General features: G+C 42.5%; 4 protein-coding genes across 15 annotated transcripts in view; 1 reads left to right on the top strand and 3 right to left on the bottom strand.

The window, feature by feature from the left end:
• Positions 1-388: 388 nt before the first annotated feature.
• LOC119549726 (cytochrome b5 reductase 4) lies at positions 389-2,156 on the top strand. The gene is made up of 2 exons (XM_037857967.1): positions 389-1,765; positions 1,823-2,156. Exons 1-2 carry the CDS (start codon positions 441-443, stop codon positions 2,118-2,120), a joined length of 1,623 nt encoding a protein of 540 aa, XP_037713895.1. The 5' UTR covers positions 389-440; the 3' UTR covers positions 2,121-2,156.
• Positions 2,157-2,422: 266 nt separating this feature from the next.
• Positions 2,423-6,461, bottom strand: LOC119549725 (succinate dehydrogenase [ubiquinone] flavoprotein subunit, mitochondrial). Of its 3 annotated transcripts, none has more exons than XM_037857963.1 (5): positions 6,403-6,461; positions 6,187-6,276; positions 3,124-4,721; positions 2,915-3,065; positions 2,423-2,853 (listed from the first exon to the last, which is right to left on the bottom strand). In XM_037857963.1, exons 2-5 carry the CDS (start codon positions 6,241-6,243, stop codon positions 2,674-2,676), a joined length of 1,986 nt encoding a protein of 661 aa, XP_037713891.1. In that variant the 5' UTR covers positions 6,244-6,276; positions 6,403-6,461; the 3' UTR covers positions 2,423-2,673. The 3 variants fall into 3 exon arrangements, with proteins under 3 accessions (XP_037713891.1, XP_037713894.1, XP_037713892.1); XM_037857966.1 differs by having other exon boundaries at positions 6,187-6,273; positions 6,403-6,421; XM_037857964.1 differs by having other exon boundaries at positions 6,359-6,406.
• A 266-nt stretch (positions 6,462-6,727) lies between these two features.
• LOC119550567 (protein CTLA-2-beta) lies at positions 6,728-7,289 on the bottom strand. The gene is made up of 2 exons (XM_037859356.1): positions 7,135-7,289; positions 6,728-7,077 (listed from the first exon to the last, which is right to left on the bottom strand). The coding sequence occupies exons 1-2, from the start codon at positions 7,171-7,173 to the stop codon at positions 6,880-6,882; spliced, it is 237 nt and encodes a 78-aa protein (XP_037715284.1). The 5' UTR covers positions 7,174-7,289; the 3' UTR covers positions 6,728-6,879.
• Positions 7,290-7,715: 426 nt separating this feature from the next.
• LOC119551897 (protein hu-li tai shao) overlaps positions 7,716-20,800 on the bottom strand; it is a 30,628-nt gene continuing 17,543 nt past the window's right edge. For 3 of the 10 annotated variants that reach the window (XM_037861499.1, XM_037861501.1, XM_037861500.1), the window contains 6 exons: positions 20,626-20,749; positions 19,476-19,586; positions 19,117-19,411; positions 18,962-19,042; positions 18,826-18,897; positions 10,103-11,935 (listed from right to left, as the gene is read on the bottom strand). In XM_037861499.1, coding sequence (XP_037717427.1) covers positions 10,446-11,935; positions 18,826-18,897; positions 18,962-19,042; positions 19,117-19,411; positions 19,476-19,586; positions 20,626-20,749 — 2,173 coding nt within the window. In that variant the 3' untranslated portion in view covers positions 10,103-10,445. Of the gene's footprint in view, positions 9,440-9,639; positions 9,708-10,102; positions 11,936-12,235; positions 16,289-16,966; positions 17,036-17,625; positions 18,092-18,217; positions 18,286-18,825; positions 18,898-18,961; positions 19,043-19,116; positions 19,412-19,475; positions 19,587-20,625; positions 20,750-20,800 lie in introns of those variants that run through there. The other 7 variants (XM_037861502.1, XM_037861503.1, XM_037861505.1 and 4 more) reach the window with 7 other exon arrangements.

Below are 20,800 nucleotides of genomic sequence, written 5' to 3'. Positions count from 1 at the left end.
AAATTTGAAATATCAAATTAAAATTGGGATTTCAACAGTATTCTGATAAAACAAAACTTGATAGGAAATTATATCTGAGATTCACGTCTTTAATATTTGTTTTTAGTGTAACGTATTTGAAATTGGCAGTTCGAAGCTAAAACTTTAAAAGTGATATAATCGGGTTCCCGTGTAATAGTTTTAGTCTCTATCTTGCTAGTATGCTAGAGTATTTTCGAAGAAAAAGAAAAGAAAGCTTTCCAGATTTATTTTAAGTATTCTTTTAAATAAATAATAAGCTTTATATTCCTATTTATAATTTTAAATCAACCGCCAAAATGCGGAAAACTAGTTCCTTACGACGAACTCACTGGTTCCTGGAACCACTTGCTAAAACAGCTGATTGATGTGTCCATTGCTAGCTTGTTGATTCCCGTGGTTAACGCTTCTTAGGACTGATAATGTCCGATCCGTCCCTCAAACCCCCTGCCAGTAACAAAACGATGAGGCCACCACAATTGGTGGCTCTTGGTGGATCCGGCGGTGGCCTCCAATTGCCCGTAACCGCGCCTCAGAAACTGAATCCCAGCTCCAATGGATCCTCATCATCCTCCGCTTCGGGCTCGGCCACCGGCAATCCCCGCAACAAGTGTGCCCTAAAGCCGGGCTACTCTCTCATGAGCTGGATAAGGCTGTGCAATTCTGGAGCAGATCTATCGGGAACCGGAGGACGTGCGGTGCCCGTCTCCCGGCTAGAATTGGCCCGGCACAACAAGGTCGACGACGCCTGGATGGCGATACGAGGTCGTGTGTTCAATGTCACCCGCTACATGGACTTCCATCCGGGCGGAGTGGACGAACTCATGCGGGGAGTTGGTAGCGATGCAACCAAACTCTTTGACGAGGTGCACGCCTGGGTGAACTATCCGCAATTGCTGGGGAAATGCTACGTGGGACCACTGAAGGAGAATGAGACAAAACCACCGAAAGATACTCCTCAGATTACCAGTGTGATTCTGAAGCCTCCAGAGATTGTGCCTCGTTTCGATTGGATCCAGCAGAGGAGCGAACTTACCCTAATCTTATACACACGCAGCTTGGCCAATCCGGGATTGCTAGTCCGGCGAAAAGATTCCCTGCAGCTGACTGTACGGGTTTTAATCCAGCACAATTGGCACACATTTGACTTCCAGCTAACCAACAAGGTGGTGTGGCCTCCAAAGGCAGCGAAAATCGGTGCAGAGACGGGAAAGATTGAGTTGGTCCTGGGCAAGGAAGAGGCGGAACCTTGGCCGACATATGGCACCCATGTAACCAGCAAATTGGACTTCACTAGCGCACAAGAAGAAACCTACGAGTACGAAGTAACTTACAGCAAGGATTTCAATCACGATTCCTTTGACTTCAGACTGCAAAGTGTTCAGCGGGAGGTACTTATGGTACTGCCAGTGGGTTACCATGTGGATATAGAAGTGCCGCTGGAAGGTGGAGCCATTCAGCGAAGCTACACACCTGTGGATCAGTCCTTCCTAAATTTAGAAAAGGACTGCCCTTCTAGTTTAGAGTGCTTAAGCTTTCTGATCAAAAGGTATCCCAATGGACCCGTTTCCTGTCACCTGCATCAGCTCCAAGCTGGTTCCCGCGTCCATTTGAGTCCGCCCCGTGGAACTTTCCAGCTCTCTGAACTCACTGCACATAGAAACATTCTACTGCTTGCAGCAGGAAGTGGTTTAACGCCCATTTTAAGTCTAATTCAACCAATCCTGAAGAGAAATACCAACCGAATGTAAGTTAATGATGAGCTCTGAAACCAAACATTATTTCATATTTTAAACATCCATAGTGAAAGCTTGAAACTGATGTACTTCAACAAAACCCAAGAGGACATTTGGTTAAAGGAGAAACTAGAGGCAATACACTCTCAGGACGAGAGATTTAGATGCACAAACTATCTTTCCCAAGCGGAGGATAGTCCTCAAAGGATATCTCTGGAGCTTTTAACCCCAATGTTCCAGAAAAAGCAGCCGGAACGATGTACTTATGTGGCCATATGTGGTCCAAGTGGTTTCAACACCGCTGCCGTAGATATTTTAAAACAGCTGGATGTTGACCCAAACCAATTTCACGTCTTCCGCGGCTAAATGAAAAATGTATTTCATTGCGCACTTAATCTTCATCACTTTTATTTACTTTATAGCAAATGGTTTCGACTTTTGTTTTTATTGTTTTTTACATGTTTTCGTTTTAATAATTTAATAAGTTTAACAAATACTAGAAAATTGTAGTTGGATTTGTTTTATCATTTGCTTGTGATCAGGCTGCGTCGTCAAAATCGCCTCAAACCTAACTCGTTGTCTACTCGTACACACTATTCGCTTATGAAGAATCGTAAATAACCGACAACCAAACAGTAACCAAATGGAGGGCAGCGTACAAAAATAAATAGAAACAGCAAAGTTTGATATATAAAGAATATATAGGATGTACAGAAAAGCTGGTTTTACATTTCATCGCAAAACGCCAGGAACCGCTGCCCAGTTCCTAGTTATCAGTTGATAGCACTTTGCAGCACATTGGCGACTTGACAAATTGTTTTACTGGCGCCCACAAAGACGTTTAAGTAGACATCCGTAAATGTGATTGTGTGATGGTATGGGGTATGTATGCGGGTGTCCTGCAACTCCAAGTCTAGACTTAATAGGAGCGGATCGCTGGCGGCACAGTGGTAACCTCGTTGTCCAGCGTGGTATCGATCACGTTTCTGTAGTCGAGCGTAATGTCTCCGTTGTCATTGCACACCCACGAGAGCGTGTGCTTGCGCCAGTGCTGATCCATGGGCTTCTTCTGCTGGCCATCAAGGGGTTTGCTGAAATCCTGCAAAGAATTAAAGACCATTAGCAAGCTGTTTGGCAGGTTGATTCTAACGGAAACTTACATATTCATCCTCGCGGACCTTGAAGTCCTCGCGGGCATGAGCACCTCGCGATTCCTTGCGCGCCTCAGCACTCACAATGGTCATCTGGGCATTGGCAAGCAGGTTCTGCAGCTCCAGCGTCTCTACGAGATCGGAGTTCCAGATGAGCGACCTTTAATATAAACTGAATGTTAGCGAGAACCAAGAAAATTAGAATATTTATAACACACCTATCGACAACCTTGATGTCCTTGAATTGCTTGTAGATTTCCTTCATCTTGTTCACACCATCCTGAAGGATGGGTCCGTCACGGAACACAGCAGCATGGTGCTGCATGGTCCTCTGCATCTTCAGGCGCAGATCGGCGGTGGTGATCGAGCCGTTGGCGTGGCGCAACTTGTCCAGATTAGCGACCGAAGCCTCGCCGGCGTTGTCCTTGAGGGTGGGAGCTGGGGCACCGGGCTTGTTGAACTCGGCGATGGTCTTGGCGCAGGCACGTCCGAAGACAACAAGATCCAGCAAAGAGTTGGCACCAAGACGGTTGGCACCGTGCACCGAGCTGGAAGCAGCCTCTCCGGCGGCATAGAGTCCGGGCACAATCACGTCCTTACCTTCCTTGTCGACGGTGATCACCTGGCCGCGATAGTTGGTGGGCACACCGCCCATGTTGTAGTGCACCGTGGGCAGCACGGGAATGGGCTCACGGGTCACATCCACGCCGGCAAAGATCATGGCGGTCTCGGAGATGCCGGGCAAGCGCTCAGCCAGCTGCTTGGGCGGCAGATGGTGCAGCTGCAGGTACACGTGATCCTTGTCGGGTCCAGCGCCACGGCCCTCCATGATCTCGATGGTCATCGACCGCGAGACGACGTCGCGGGAGGCCAGATCCTTGGCCACCGGGGCATAACGCTCCATGAAGCGCTCGCCATTGCCGTTGATCAGGTATCCACCCTCTCCGCGGCAGCCCTCTGTGATGAGGCAGCCAGCGCCGTAGATTCCGGTGGGGTGGAACTGCACGAACTCCAGATCCTGGGAGGGCAGACCCTGGCGGGCAACCATGGCGGTACCGTCACCGGTGCACGTGTGCGCCGAGGTGCAGGAGAAGAAGGCGCGTCCGTAGCCGCCGGTAGCAATGACCGTGTTCTTAGCGCGGAAGCGGTGCAGTGTGCCATCCTCCAGGTTGAGGGCCAGCACGCCGCGGCATTCGCCATCCTCGAAGATCAGATCCAGGGCAAAGTACTCCACAAAGTAGTTGCAGTCGTAGCTCAGGGATTGGCCGTAGAGTGTGTGCAGCAGGGAGTGTCCAGTACGATCCGCCACAGCACAGCAGCGATGGGCCTGTCCACCCTTGCCGAACTTCAGACTCTGTCCACCGAAGGCGCGCTGGTAGATCTTTCCGTCCTGGGTGCGCGAGAAGGGCATGCCGTAGTTCTCCAGCTCAATCACCGCCTTGGGGGCCTCGCGGGTCATGTAGTGGATGGCATCCTGGTCGCCCAGCCAATCGGAGCCCTTGACCGTGTCGTACATGTGCCACTTCCAGTCGTCTTCCTCCATGTTGCCCAGCGCCGCATTGATACCGCCCTGGGCGGCGATCGTGTGCGAGCGGGTGGGGAACAACTTGGTGATCACCGCCGTGCGGAATCCCTCGGCCACCAGGCCAAAGGCCGCCCGCAAGCCGGCTCCTCCTGCTCCCACAACGATCGCATCGTAGGCATGGTCCACCACCGGATACTGCTTCGAAATCTTGTCCGGATTCGCCGCCGAGGCCTGCTGGCGGCCGTGTGTGATGTGGTAGCTGCGCTGCACTCCGATCGCGGTGGCACGTTGCTGTAAGAGATAGGTAGGGATTAATGATCTTGTTTTTCATTTAACAAATTAAATAAAAACCTATTAAGGTAAACTATTCAAATAGTATCTTATATAATAAACGTCAAGTAGAGTGGTCTCATCACTTGTTGACCTTTAATTTATTTTTCCTTACTAATACAAAAGAATATATTTTCTATCATAACATTATGTACATATTGAACTGTTGATTAATTTATCGCCCTTCACTGCAGTTTGCAATATGAACAAAAATGACTGACTTAAAACCTCGGCTTGTCTATAAAGTCATCAATCCATTGTTTGTGTTAGTCGTTCAACCATAATTAACAATCATTTGTGAAAAAATTACGTAAACTTGAAAGATTACTGTCTTAGTTGCCGTTCCTCTAAATAAGTTGCAACTTATAAACATTTGTATGGAAGTATTAACATAATATAAGTAAAATTCTAAAGGATTGCCTAAGCCTCATAAGCCTGGTAGGGGTAAAGACGTCTATAATGATCACAAATGTTTATGAAATAGTAAGAGACCCATAATAATTATGTATCCGCAATATCTAAGGACTGTTATCTTATCAGAAGATTCCGAAAAATAAAGACCGGAAAGTGCACAAAAAGTACATGCAACTAGAACTTCCCCAGCTAGTTATGGCAAAATAAAAAAACAAGATTAACAGATTAAGATAGAGGGGAGTACTAAACCACCTCTATAGAGATGTTCTGATGACGTAGCACACCAATTGTGGGTAGATAATACAGGCAGAAAGAGAGACTTGCACTGATAACAGCTTATGTAAATGACAAATTAAATAATTGTACTGCCCATTTTTCGAGGGGTATACAATCTGAGGAAGGGGTCGGGGGGGTTCAGCACCGTGATCAGCTCAATTGTATAATCAGCTGTTAGTTTTGTTAGCTGACCGACGTGCCTCCCAATCTTCCAATCTCCCTGTCTCTCTCTCTCTCTCTCTTTTTGTCTTACTAAATTAGCCTCTCTTCTATGCCAATTCTCCCGATTGAGCGGTACTTATAAAGCTTTTTGAGGCGTGTCACTGATCCAAAACTGAATGTTTTCAAGTGGATTCGTTGCACGCATAGCGAAATGCACGATATCACTAGTTTAGAGGGGAAATGTTAAAGGGGGCGGGGCGCAGGCATAACATAACCTCGCTGCTGCACACCTTACTTTTCAGTTTAAAATCACGTTAATTGCAAAAGACAATTACTTAGACTTCTATACGCTATATGGCCAGCAGTTGAACGAGCAGAAGGGCCATTATTAGCACCTGGCCCCTGAAAATTGACGAAATTACATAACACAACTATGGGGCGGCGCATTTTTTGGCCAATTTCTTGATCTTTCTCTGTTGTCACATCACGAGCCGTGGGTTCTCTATAGACCCCGGTTGTATAACCACTATTACATGGTATATCCCAATTTTTTTCAACCGGAAAACATACTTACCATGGAGGCGACTGCATTTTTGGCCAAAATCGATGGCACACGCATGATTCGGGACATCGTTGGCTGGGCTGCGAGGTTCTGCTACTGCTGCTGCAAGAGATTGGACCGGAAACAATGGATTACGCGCTTATAACAAGAGGTGTTTGGTGTTATTAAAAAAACAAATAACTACGTGTATCGATGTGTCTATGTGATTGAAAGGAAAAGTTTACAAACTTTCAAATGTTGTGTGTGAACTGCCGCTCGTCGGCACTGCAGTTCGGTTCACTGAATCGCTCCAAGTGAAAAGAACCGGAACTAGTTCATACGAGTGCAAAAAGAAAATCGAACAAAATTCCAGACTAACATTAATCATCTATATATGTTTAATGCACGTCGTCCATACATATTTTTGGAATGGAATTTTACCATTTTATAAATGAACCTATTTATTTGCATATTTTGCATACGAAATAAACACCGGTTCATCGAACCAAATAGCAATGAACTGTTTTTTCCCTCAAAAAGTGACCAGAACACAAAAAGACCAAAATCATTGAAATGTACAAAACAGCTGATATATTGTTTATTTTGGGGGTGGGTGAACGAAAAACATTATATATAAATACAAATGCATATTTATGGAAATACAGAGAGATTACTGTCTTTAAAAAATCACTGTTTTAAAATTAGCCATAGATGAGATTCTGGTATTTAATTTGGCGGCTTTTTGCCACAGCGCTGGGCGAATTCTTCAGGGGTGAGGTCAGCCAAATGGTTGATGCCCATTTTCCAGGTCACTTCTCCCTTCTCGAATTTCTGATTATGTTCATCAATGCGGGCCTTGGACTTTGCGTACAGTTCACGACGCATCTGATCCTCCTCAGCCTCGTAGCTCTTGTCGAATTTGGACTAAGGATTGTATTTTAGGTATATTGCGTTGTAGGCTCGAGATATAGGGATCCTCACCTTGTACTCCACCCACTCTTCATCGCTGATCAGAGACATCTTGACACTTGTATTTTTTGTGACAGACTAAATTTCGTTTCAATTTCGAGGTTTTATCACAGTTTCGTTTCGCACTGAGTCACAATATATAAACACAACAAAGAAACGATAATACAGCTGATCAGAGTTGCCACATCGCTGAAAAACAATGGAAAATCACAGTGAGGCCCCACTTTATTAAATGTTATTTCAAAAGATTTTAAAAGATTTTTTGTTTTTGTGATTTCGCATCATCTCGTTAAAAACCTCTACAAATCTGTCGTAAATTTTAAAGGATTAAAAATAATATTGTATATTTTTTAAAAAGCAAAATTTGACTTGAGATTTTTGACTTTCTTGATTACATCTAAATTTATAATTGGCTACATTCCTAGAAAACCAAATAAAAGCTTCCTTTCGCCTTCAATCAAGTCATCAAAAGAATTACCTTTTAAATAATATTTTAAAAAAACCAATTAAAGACATTTTTCCGAATACTTTTGAATTTTGTACAATTTTTAAGTTTTTATTTATTATGTGTTTGCTCCTTCGTGTGTGTCGTGTTTTTTTTTTTGTATAATACGATTTTAAATATATATATTTGTATGCATTTTCTTATACTCTAAACGAACTTTAAGAAAAAACTTTCCGGCATTTCGTTTTGATTTCTTCAAGTTTTTTTTTTTTATTTGCACAGAGTGAGAATATTGACAAATTTCTAAGATTAATCTAGGGACAAAATTATACAGACTTTTTTGCTTTGATGACGCAAAAAAGTTGCTAGAAATAAGCTTCTGTCGTTGCGCAAATAATCAGTTTAATTATACTTTATATAATTATCGTAAGTATTTATTTTGCTGTTTTTTGTGTCTAAGGCTCAGCAATGCATGTATTATGTTGTATATAGAGTGTGTTTTTGTGTGTGAATGGGTGGGTTTTGGTGGGAAAAGCAGAAACATTCGATTTAACTGGCTTTGATGATCGGGGTCGTTTAAAGTTCAATGCAGTTAATTTGAAATTTTTAAATGCGATTAAGTTGTGCCTTACGGTTTTACATGCTATGGCAGTCGTATTTAGTTAGTTGCAGTACTCATTTCGAATATAATTGGAGAGTGATTTCAAATCAAGCACATCTACTTACAAAAGAAATGCTGAAATTCGAAACTTTTTGGGTTTTTTACGGGAAATTCCCCTTTCTTCTATGTGATTGTGTTGTTTCTGCTTTCCTCAGAATAATCGCATGATTTAATGCGGGTGTGTGTTTTTGGATTTTCGTTTTCTTCATAATTTATTGGTTTTTATAAATATATATATGTATATGTATGTATAAACAGTTTTACGTACATAAAAATATATAATTATTTATATAAAAAACTAATACAATTGCTGCATGTATGTATACATATTTATTCATTCGTTTGTGTGCAAAGTGTGGCTGCCCGGATTTTTAAAAACAAAACAAGAGAACACAAAACATAAAAAGCGATTTGACAAAACACACATACACATGCAAAGAATATCAAATTGTGGTTGTTGTCATCGATTTTATTGCATTTATAAAAAATATTGCATTTAAGTATTATGAGTACATACGCATGTACCACGCTTGTATGCATCTAAAGACAAAAGTTGTCTTTGTTTTAAACAAATCTTTGCTGCCTGGGAATTTCGACCCTTTCCTTCTGTTCATTTGTTTTACTATGTAATGTGTTTACGTAGTCTTCTTGTTTAAAAGCTAATACATCTAGAAGATTTTTTTTTCAAGTTACTTGTATAGAACAAAGTGGCGTGTCGGTTATTGCGTGTGAATCTGCGAATCTCCGATTTCGTTATCATACAAATTGTGTGGATTGCGTTGCTGTTTTGGGTGCCGTGGACATCGTATAAATTAAAAATTACAATTATATTATATAATAGATATAAGCTGTGAATGCGAATTGGGGGCTGGTGGGGATGCCTTCGGGGTATCCTCCTCTTAGATGCATCGTTATCGATTTTAGCTGCTCATTTGTTGCTTATTTAGGCCTCTCTCTTATATAATGCTTCTTTTGCTGATCTGGCTACAGTTTCCTTATTTTCGTGGTTTCATTGTCGTTAGTTTACTCGGTTCCCACTGATGGTGGGAGGGTGTCAAGATTGCTACTCCTACTGATCCCGCTCCTCAAGCTTAGGCTTAGGCCTCGGCCTTCTTCTTCTCCTTCTTCTTTTTCAAAAACGACGGTGTGCGCAGGCCCTTCTTCTTCTTCTTGTCTTTCTTGGGTGACCCGTCCGTGGAGACATCCTGGAACCGTAATAGAAATTTGCAGTGAGAATATCGGTTGCGCTTCGGTTAGTAATTCAAATGGGGTTAGCATAATGCATGATTTTGTATGGCTGGTTGTAAACGATGAAGCTATTACTGGCTGTAACTTCACCCTTTACAATCACCCTACTATTTGTGATTTCGAGAAGTGATCGCTGATCCTGAATCTGATCAGATGTACTTACCTCTTTACTGCTCTGGGAGAAGGTGCTCAAGTGTGCCTCCGAATGATCGCCATTTTGTACGTTTTCACCTGTTGTAAAGGGGCGAAAACTTTCGTTAATACGGAATACAGCAGCGTAAATGGTTTGGTTCTCCTACAAATGTAACTCAGTGGACGCACACATAATATTAAATATTAATTTCGCAAGTACTTTCACCTTTTGGACACGCACTTTACAGAATCTAACTAAAACATGAAATGTATTAAATGTCTTTGTTGGTTGAGGGTGTATTAGTACACAGATGGAGTTTGGGGTTGGGAAATCAAACACAAGGACATGCAGCAGTATAGGCAATCAATATTAATTAGCAAGCAGACATGCACAAAACATAAACATAAATAAAAAATGAAATATGTTACCTGGACACTGATTAAACTTATCTAAAGTTAGGATGAACGCGTATGAACTCTTAATCTAAAGCTTGCAGTTTTATAATGAAAACAAGTTTTATTTTATTTAAATTATAAAAATATAAAACAAAAATTAAGATTCGACAAAATTAAACTTAACAATTTTACAGAAGATTCAGTTGTACAATGGTTGGATTAGTTTCAGTTTATAAACGGGTAGATTTGCATTTTCATAAAGTGCTTTCGTTACTTTCTAAACATTTTAAACAGGTAAAAATGCAAAAGTTACTTTTAGATTTACAAATTTCATGATTAAACTTATTTAAGTAGTATTATACAATCCTTTCACTATTGTCGGTTTACAAACATTTAAACAAAAGTGAAGATGTAAATTAGTTATCCAAAACTGGAATATATCTAAGGGGCGGCCAATCCCTCGGCCAACTGGGAGACGCGAGCCCGGCACTCGTGAATGATGGCCCTGTTGTGCAGCATGTGAGCTGCCACCACGCTGTTTAGTAGTCGCTCCAGTTCTTTCTCCAGACTGCTGAGTATATCATTTAGAGGTTCACCCTCCGCTGGCAATTGTGGCGAGCCTTGATCCTGCTTGGTCGACATATCCGCCATTCCCACAGCCACATAGCTATACGTGTGGCACAGCTCCGGCGCCGAATTGCTGCGCTGCACCAGAGACGATGAAGAAGGCGGTGGTGGTGGCGGAGGCATTGTTGTGGCAGAAGGCGTGGCCAAAGGAGCCCTCGCAGTCGCCTGCTGCTGCAGCAACTCCGCTTGACGGTGCTTATAGGCAAGGTGCTGCGATATGTAATGGATCTCCTCGTCGATCACCCTCTCCAGCTTGGTCCGGAACTCCTGCTCGTGCGTCTGAACCGTTTGGACGCACTCGGCATTGCGCAGCGACACGTTGATCAGGATCTCTATGGTAGCTGGGGATTGTGTGGGCGTGCTGCTCAGAGTCAGCTTGACGTGTTTGCCCTGGGAGTAGGCCTCGGCCTCTTGGGTGGACGAATCATTGCTGGTGGTGGCCAGTCGGGGGCGCCTGCCGGGAGCCGAACCGCCCAGGCCACTGTCTTCCGTGCAACGGAACCCTTCCTCCTGATCGGCCTCAGGTCGCTCCCGATCCGCCTGGCCTCTGTTATTGGCATCCGTATCCTCGGGATAAGCATGATTGTTGGGTAAAAAGGTGTAGCTGCGGTACAGACCGCTGTCCTGATCCCGCCTGCGTGGCGTACAGATGGCCAGGCCGCTCATCAGGGAGTCCAGCTCATCTAGACTGTCATCCAAGCCGCTGCTGGTAGTGGCACTGTAGACCCTCTGCTTCCGCTTTGGCGGGGAAACCTCCAGCTGAATGTGCTTCTCAGAGACAAACGATTGCGATTGAAGTTGGCTGGGCTGTGTGGCTGTCACTACATTCAGCAGCTTGCGGTTATCCAGGCTCAAGGTCGTCAGATCGATGAAGGACACCACCTTCTCGCGCTGCTCGGCCACTGTCTGCCAAATGGATCGATGTTCCGGATGCAGCAAAATGGTTGGCGAGGTAATCAGTGGACAATTGAAGCCAAAATGGGAAATGGTGCGATACGGAGTTGATGAAAATCCTGAACTTGACTGATTACACTCATCCGGCAACGAAACTGATCCCATGGCAGTTCGAATGGGGGTGCTACTGATAATGCCTGTTTCAGTGCCTTTAAATACGGCTACACTTTCGTTATGTTGCACACTCGTATTGCCATCGTGGACTGGCGGATAGTTGTGCTTGCTGACGGGCACGACCTTGTGTATGACATAGACCTCTTGCTCAATTGGTCCCATTTTCATGCAGGCGTCCATGTATTGCCCAGGTGAATACAGGAACGCATACTTTTGGGCCAAGTAAGATATAAGTGCTAGAAACAAAAGTGCAGGAGTTGTGCGTTGTGAAACAAATGTGTTGAGTATGATTCTGAGACCCACAACCGACGGATGTACACACTTGACAATGCACAACTAACACAAAACATTGGAGATGTGCTTACAATGCTATAACACTGGGAGGGGATTTTTACTGCTAACACTTAAACTAATATATTTAAATCGGTTATATTATAAAGAGTTTACAAAAGTTGGAGTTTCTTTTTATAAACATATATTAAATCTAAACCAATTCTTAAGTATAATAATGTAAACACAAGATTGAAAATATTTTCCATTTAAATTATTATCCCTTAGCCGTAAAAAGTTAGTAATACATTACAAACTACAATACGTTTCTAGTTAATCAGCTTAAAGTAAAAGATTACATATCCAATATTTTACATTTTATTTTCGTCCAACCACATAACATTATAGAAAATAAGATGCAGATAAATGATTGATAATAATGTGTTACTGACAATGTTGGAAAAGAAAATTTCAAATTAAAGTTCATGTCAAGCAGTGTTAAAATTATAGGCGATTATAAAATGTATAAAAGGGCAACGGTTTCTAATCTTCATCTTCTGTTCCTCAGCATTTCTTAGATTACTCAAACTCTGGTTTCATTGTCACTGGAACATGGTCCTCGCCATCTTTCTCTACCGGCCCAAAGCCATCCTCAAACATTCCCCCAAAATCAGTCATTTTCTCCAAATCTTCTTGCTTTATCGGCACCACCTCCTGAACACACAACTCCAGACCATGCACACTGCAAACTGTGTCCAGGGTGACCTCATCATCACTCATATCCTTATCATTCGCCTTCATCATTTCATTTAATTCATTTTCTGAGGAAAGAACATTTTGGGATACGCTTCTGCCTTGATTCTTTATATTATCCGGAGTGTATTCTCTATCATCGATATGATCACTTCCTGTAGAGCTTTTAGGTGATTGCAAGGCTTCTGATCCACCTGTTAGGCGGGTTGGTTCTACCGATGAAGCATCTTCGTCGAGTTGGCTAGATGTTTCGGCCGGGGACAGCTTATCATTTATCTCTATCCTCTTGGAATCCAAAGATTCGGAATCGGTTGTAACCTGGGAGGGGCTATCTACATAGATTATCGCATTGGTTTGTTCCGTTTCTACTTTCTGCGAGGACGAGTCTTCTTTGTGATCGTAAGATTTCTTTGGAATTTCTAAAGATATATCAGAATTAGAGCTTTCCAGTAAGAAAGGCCTTTCAGAAAAGTCCTGACGATGGTTGGGCCTGAATTGCATATCCCGTGGTTCCTCTTCTATTGCTTCTGCACTTTCTTGTGAAGATTCTCCCTCTTGCGTTTTGTCGTTTGCGCTGTAGTACACGGAGCTGTTAGTAGCATTCGCTTTATTTTGAGCTATAGGGGATTCCTCCCGACTCTCGTCATTATCCATCTGCAGTTCCTCCTGACTGCTGTCTTTATCCACCAGCAGTTCCTCCTGACTTCCATCCATCTGAAAGGTGCTCGTTGAAACGTTATCCAAATTTCCATCCTCTTCGTCGGCTACAAAGAACGTGCTGCTGGAAAGAGTTCGATGCAGGGATAAATTGGACGCACTTAATTCCGGATTCTGGCTTCGATTGTGGCCATGATGAGGACGCCGCAGAGGTGGCAAGATAACAAGGGGCTTGCGACGTTTGGCAAACGGCGATGAGAGGCTGCCCCGAACGGTGTACAAAGTCCGAGCAGGACTGGTCGTATTGTCCCGCTTTTGACCTGATGCTCCCCGAGGAGGCGTTGGCAAGGAAACCCACAAACGAGCTCCACTATCCCGCTGGCCACACTGAAAGGCACACACAGAGGATGGACTGGATACGGCTTTAGGGGTGCTGACTTTGTTGCTCCTATGCTTCTTAACCGAACCGGCGGCACTTCGCGGTCTGCTGGCATTGCGAATGTTCTCTTGGATAAAGTTGCGCTTTCTGCTCGGACTGCTCCTGCACACAAAAGTTGTGGAAGAGATAATTCGCTCCAGAGTCGTCTCCTCTTCGGTCATTCCCTGTTCTTCCTGCTCGCCCTTCTCTCGATCCTCCTCCTCCTCCCCCCTTTGCTGATCCTCCGCCCAGGAGCGCGACATACGAGGCGTTGGTCGGGTGACAAGGTGGGTATGCGCCATCGAGCTGCAGGGAGCACTTATATTATGAGCTGAAAGGGAAGAGCCACTCGGTGTCAAAGTAGTATCAGCAGGTGCTGGATCTTTCGACAACGGTGTGCTTGGATTGGGGTACACATGCGTGCAAGTGCGAAAGATCTCCTCGCTGACCAGGTCCCGCAGCTTTTTGGGTGTCATCTTGTTGCGAATACTGTGGTCAATCTTCCCGAATATGGGCTCAGTTTCGTCAAGTCTATCATCCTCGATGCGCTGGAGGATTTCGCGCTCTAGCGGCGTAAAAAATGGATTGTCGGTCTCTAAGTTAGGAACTTCCGTAGGTTCTCCATTAACACTATCAGGCACAGTCTCCACCTCAAGGTCATTTTCGTCAATGTCTTTCTCATCGTCACCATCGTTCTCTTTTTCAGAGGGCCTTTCTGGCTCAATGGGAGTCACTGGTTTTTCGTCGTCACGCTTCTCCTCCTGTTCCAAATTGTTGGTTATACCATTAATATCTTCGCTGCAAATACTGTTATTGGAGTTTGTGGGTAAGGCGGAGTCTGGTTCCTGTATAGATACAGTGTCATCGGCTTCAGGAATGTTCTCCAAACTAATCGAACGAAACAGGGGACTACTATTATCAGATTCTTTTTCATCTGGTGGACTACTACAAGTAGCGACTGATGTATCAGTGTCAATTGCCTGTAGTTTCTTGGTGGTGGCCACCAGCTTTTCTAGATTTTCGCCAGCTAACGTAAGACTTTCCTCGAACTGTTGCAGGATTTTTGGAAGTTCATCGCTCGGCTCGGTCAGGGTCTCATTTTGGGTATGCCCATTATCGACCTCACCTTGGTCCTCGCTTTGTTCCATCTGCTGATCCTCGGCTAACCAATCAGTAGCCCTTGAAGACGACCTGGCTTCTTGTTCATCCAGTGCTTCTTGCTCGTGCTGGATCTGATCCCTGGCCTCAAAGTATTCGACATGATCTTGCCATAACTCCTGGAACTCAGACTTGCGACGCTGGCGCTCTTCGCGGGACATTAACTGGCGATCGACATGATCAGAAGATGTGGCATCAGCACTCGAAAAATGCTCCGTTATCTCCAAGGTGATGCGATGCTCGGTCAGCGGCTGTTGTGAAAACTCATTGGCGTTACTAGCTATCATCTTCTCCTGCGGTTCTAACCAGCGACCAAAGCTCCACACTTCAGTGACATCTCCCTGCTCCGCGTGGTAAATCCTTTGAGGGGCTGCACTTGTGGCACTCGCTCCAGCGCTTGATGTGGCCTGCTCCATAACCAGTCCGATAAGGCTTATATCGCTATTGATGGGACCTGGAGAATAATTAACATTCGTCGATTCTTCCGAGAAGTTGAACCTTTCGATCTGGCTGAGGAAATTTATGGTGGATGACGAGGCGGAAATGGCTTGAGTCTGTGTCTCTGCATTCCGTTGCCTCCTCGGACGTTCGGGCAGCATTGTCATTTCCCCAAAATTATCGTTATATTCAGGCAGTGATGGCAGTGGTCGGCCTTGAATGGGAGTGCTACCGGCACTCGTCAGGTCCTCGGCACAACTACTAGGAGCCGTACCGCTTCCGATCCTCTGCAGCTCGGGCTTGAGGCGCAGTAGCTTGTCGAAGCACGCCTGGCACAACTGCTCGTAGCGTGGTGTGGCGAAGATCTCCTCGTAGCTGATGCCCCTCTGCATGGGCCGGTATCCCATGGCCTGTTGTTCCCGTTCCTTGGGCACATGCTTGTGCTCAGTGCGTGGTTGCTGGCGTGGTGAGTTAAATCCAAAATGGGATCCAGTGCGGTATGGAGTTGGATAAATCGCATTCGCTGGTTGCAGTGGACGACGTGAATTGATGGAAGAACCCGTGGCGCTAGCTATAGTGCATGTACTGGAGGTGGTGGCATACGACTGTCCAGCTCCGCTACGATAGGAACTGGCCAGATAGCCCAATTGCTCAGAGTGGAGAGCCCGCAGCAAGGCGGAGCACACCTGCGGTTGGGCACACTGGCCCAAAGAGACTGCCGCAGCGTAGACATACGAATATAGCTGCTCCGGTGGGGGAACAGGATCGTCGCACTTAGAAGGAAACAGGTCGCGTCGGCACTTGCTGTTACCGGACAAGTTCCTGTCCCGCCCGTTATTGTGGTTCTCCTTGTCCTCCACTTCATCTAGCTGAGAATCGTGATTGTTATTATCTCCTAGTCAATGCGTAGATATCAAGGCGAAGGAGATGAAAGAGCCAAAAATGTCAGTAAGTATTTGTCACAATCTTTAGAAAAGTCCGGAGCCAGCATCTTGGGCAGTGCGGCACTCGAAATACATACATACATAAGGGCAATACGTACTGGATTACATATCCATAAATCTGAAACGCAAGATATCCTAAAATTCAGTTATATTTTAAAAAAGGGTTAAGCATCAGTGGATTGGAACTCAATGACCTTTAAAGAATCGACTCAGAGTTACTTGAACTAATACTAAGGGTCTATATATTTCTAAATGAGAAAGTTCGAACTGTTTTTCTGATCATTTCTAAATCTAATTTTGCTGTAAAATAAAGTTACCCAACTGTAGTGATAGTAATGAACCTGTGTGAATTATTTCTTTGCTTCGTAATGATGATTATCAATATGAAAGTATAGCTATGGTTTAGTTTTGGTGCAACAGCAATTGCCATGAGCTTGTGGATTATATGGGGTTATATATAAATTTACACCATTAACAGCGATCAGCCAAGGGCCAGTGGATTATATGGGGATTATATTATAAATATACACCGAGTAATTGGATTATATACAGTGGGCGTTTAGCCTGAGTACATTGAAGGCTGTATGTAAGATCTAAGGGGTATCTTTCGATCGGGTCTTGTTCTTTACCTCGGCCAGTTGGCGGCTTGCGATTTGTGGCTGTGTGAGAGCGTTCGCCGTTTATAAAACTAAGAGTGGCTAAAATAGTATTGAGAAATGAAATTATAAAATCATATTCAGCGACAGATGTCAGCAAGTAAAACGCTAAACAAACAGACGTAATTAGGTGACTTAAACTAGGAATACGTAGTGTTGCGAGTGTTTCTATTAAAGTTTAGTATCGATTAAGCATGCTTAGAGAAGGTACAGAAAGGGATTAGTTTTTGGCTAACGCGGCTGACTAGGCAACTAAAGAAGCAATCAACAGAAAACAGCTGCAGTTTAAATTAAAAACGGAAAATGTAGTTAGCACGGCGTAATCCCAACGAAAATGAACAGCAAGCTGCAATTGAAATTCTTGGCTAACAGCGATGTGATTCAGCTAAGAGCATTCGGCAAAAGTTTCATGAACATGGCATGTTAAATGGGGTTTAGTGTGCATGTGTTTTATGTTTATGTTATGCTGAACATTTTTCTATAAACTAATTTCTTGAATTTTGTTTTGAAGTATTTTGGTTTTTTTTTTTACTACACACTAAACCTTTGGGGCTGCACTCACCTCCAACTCAAAAGGGTTTGGTTTTTTAAACTGCTTATTATTTATTTATTTATTGTTTTTTGTTATAGAGCGCAGCAGCCGCAGAAGTAGTAGTAGAAAAGGTAGTATGTAGTAGTAGTGGTAGTAGTAGTAGAATTTTGTGTTCTGTTGATAGCTTCGGTTGCTTCTTGTTGTTGGTTGCTGGTCTTTTGTTTTATTATACATTTTTTGTTTATTTTACTGTGAGCCTACACACACTTCGTTTCAAATCAATGCTAACTAATTTTATTTAGGAATTTTTACTCTTTTAGCTGCCAATTTATTTGGTTTTGGGCTTTCTTCCTATGTGAGACAATTGAAAGGTAAAATTTTGATTTACAATGGGCCGAATTCAGAAAATTAAGCAACAATTTTGTAAAACCAAGGAATGACTACAACTGCAGCTTTTCTACTATAATAAATGGTTTTTTGTTGTATCAGTTTTGGTTGTTGTGCTGTCGTATTGTTGGTTGTTGAAATTAAAAATCATTTTATGCACGCCGTACAACAGTTGGTTCCTTGTAAGTATTGGATAAGGGTGAATAGTATTGCACAATAGTAATAAACTAATAAAACCGAAATTCTAAATAAAACTGTGGTGTGTTTAACAAAAGGGAAAGTTAAATTTTTGGAATTGAATTGTTGCAATTATGTAGTTTTTACAGAAAAGAGGTTGTGACGGTATCAATTGCTACAAGTAATTTTTTGTTGACTAGTTAAATTATTTGAAATGTTTTGGTATCCATTAAAATGTGTGTAGTTTTCGACGAGTGTGTGTTTTGGTAAATTTAGTATGCGAAAGTACAGCAAATAATATAAACGAAAAGAAGGGAAATGGCATAAAAGAATGTTATTAAATGTTAGGAATCCAATCAAATAAGTATACCAAATAATCATCTAAGGATATAAAACTATAAGGGAGTTACACTAAAAATAAAACTACTCAAAATACGTAATAAATATAGCAGAATCCTTAAGATTTAAGTTATTATTCAAATTATAAGTAAATAATAAATAAAAACGAAATAAAAACCAAACTAAAAATGCATCAAAAGGGATAACAATGAGGGAAAACGAAATAACTTGACAAAAACAGAAATAAAACTTAATAACTTCGTTCACATGATGGCTGGGAAAAGACACAACGCTTGGACATGTGTACTTGAAATGTTTTGGATTGTGCGTGATTAAAATTTAAATCGTAGAGTAAAATAATGTGGAAAATACAATTGCAGTACACAAATGGACTTACCATCGCTCAAAACGACTTCCGCCTGCCTTGGCACTGGCGCCTGTTGTGTCTGGATCTCAATGACCTGGTGCTCTAAAATATGAGTTACATATTTAGGATTTTAGGATTAAGGAATTGTTTGAAATAGTGGACATACCGGTCTCTGGTTCACTTTGAGGGTATTTCTTTGTCCCCGCCTGCAGGACAGCTTCTGATTCCGAAAAGTCTGTGTCGGTATCTGTAAAAAGAAATTTTACAAAATATTATAAAATATTAGAAACCCCCATATATCATTATTTTTTGCCAACTTACATTCGCCATGCACCGATTTCTTTTTACGCTCCACTGTGCGCTTGTATTCATTGAGTTCATCATCCGTGACATTGTCGAATGGATTTTTGGCATACGGAGCCTTGTACACCGTGGCATTGTGTTGGAATCCACGCTGAATGATTCCCTTGGAAGCGGCACCCATCATGACGACATGGTCGCCGGCCTGCGAGACCGTTGCATCCTTGAGTCGGCTCGCCTCGTCCCATGTGACGCCCTCCAGAATATGCGATTGAGGTCCGGCGGAAATCTTATCGGCCCGGCGATTGTCCTTAATCTATTTAAATAAGCTTTCAGTTTATAAAGCGTTCGATTTAGGATTAAGCGTATGAAATACTAACTAGTTGCTGGACTCGCTTGAACTCTCTTGGATTTGTTCCTGCAGGCACAAACTGGAGTGGATCTTCTATCCTCACTGGCGTTGAGTGGGTGGGGGAACCCTCAGCCACCCACTATTATATTTTTTTTAATCGTAAATTATGTTTTGTGTAGAGTTTGGGTGGGGGCAATGCAAATAGAAAAGAAAGAGAAAGAAATTTGTGTTTAATATGGGTTGAATACTCAAGACTCTTATTAAAATGGGAAGATCTTAATAACAAACATTCCCATTCAATTCGTTGACCCAGAAAATTGGTGATTCAAATTGGTTACATATACACCAATCTTAAAATTAATGTTAGATTAAAGCATTCCATTGCAAGCTATTTCTTTTATATAATTCTTTTTTTGAATTTTTTTATACACATGTAACTTAATACTCTAAGTAGTATAGATAGTATTTGTATTTGCAATGATCAAATAAACATAAATTAACTGAAATAACAAGCATAAATGATTTTGTGCCTTGAAAAACAATGAAAACAATCACAAGAATAAATTAAAAATGCCATAAAACATGCAAAGAAAAATTTGATGAATGAAAAATAATACGGTTAAATATGAAATCAATGATACTGAGTGAAATATAAAATGCTGTTTTAATTGTTACGTAGTAATTAGTATTTATAGCAAATTTCTTTCTCTTTCTTTGCATTGTTTTAGCGTTCTTAACTTGTTTTTGAGGCAGCAAAATCCTTAAATGAGGCACAAAATCATCTATGCAAATTTGTATTTTTCGTTTATTTTATTTATTTGATTAATGCACATTACACAGTATTTGTTTGCTTGCTAGCAAAGCATGTAAAATAATTTTGGTTTAGCACGTGTTCAAATTCTATTTCCAAAGTATATAAATATATAGATTCTGTATATTGATTACTAGATTTTCTTAAACTCTAAGAAATTTTATGCGTGAATATAGTTGCAGCTTATTAGCAAAGTTGGAACTAAAACTGAGTGCTAACGAAATGGAAATCATATATGGGGTAGCAAGTGGAATGTCTGGAAAGAGTTGAGGGATGCGGTATCCAACTATTTCAACTATTTTCCCTCAATCTCCTTAAGGCTGGTGGTTTTGGTTTGCTTCATATCTTCGAAAGTAATGATTTCTACCTTTGTAATCTTCTTGGGATCCGGAGTGCCGGTCTCCAAAACCTCGACCTTCTGGTAAACGTTGGGCGAGTTAAGCCACCGGCTGCGGTCGCCTCCCTTGCGGATATCTCCCTTCTTCCAGATCCTAATATGGGATAGATTTTATTAGCGAAAAGTTTAATAAGCAATTGAAAAG

This window comes from Drosophila subpulchrella, chromosome 2R, assembly GCF_014743375.2.
Source record: "Drosophila subpulchrella strain 33 F10 #4 breed RU33 chromosome 2R, RU_Dsub_v1.1 Primary Assembly, whole genome shotgun sequence".
NCBI classification, from domain to species: domain Eukaryota; kingdom Metazoa; phylum Arthropoda; class Insecta; order Diptera; family Drosophilidae; genus Drosophila; species Drosophila subpulchrella.
This window is presented reverse-complemented; position numbering and strand designations above follow the sequence as displayed.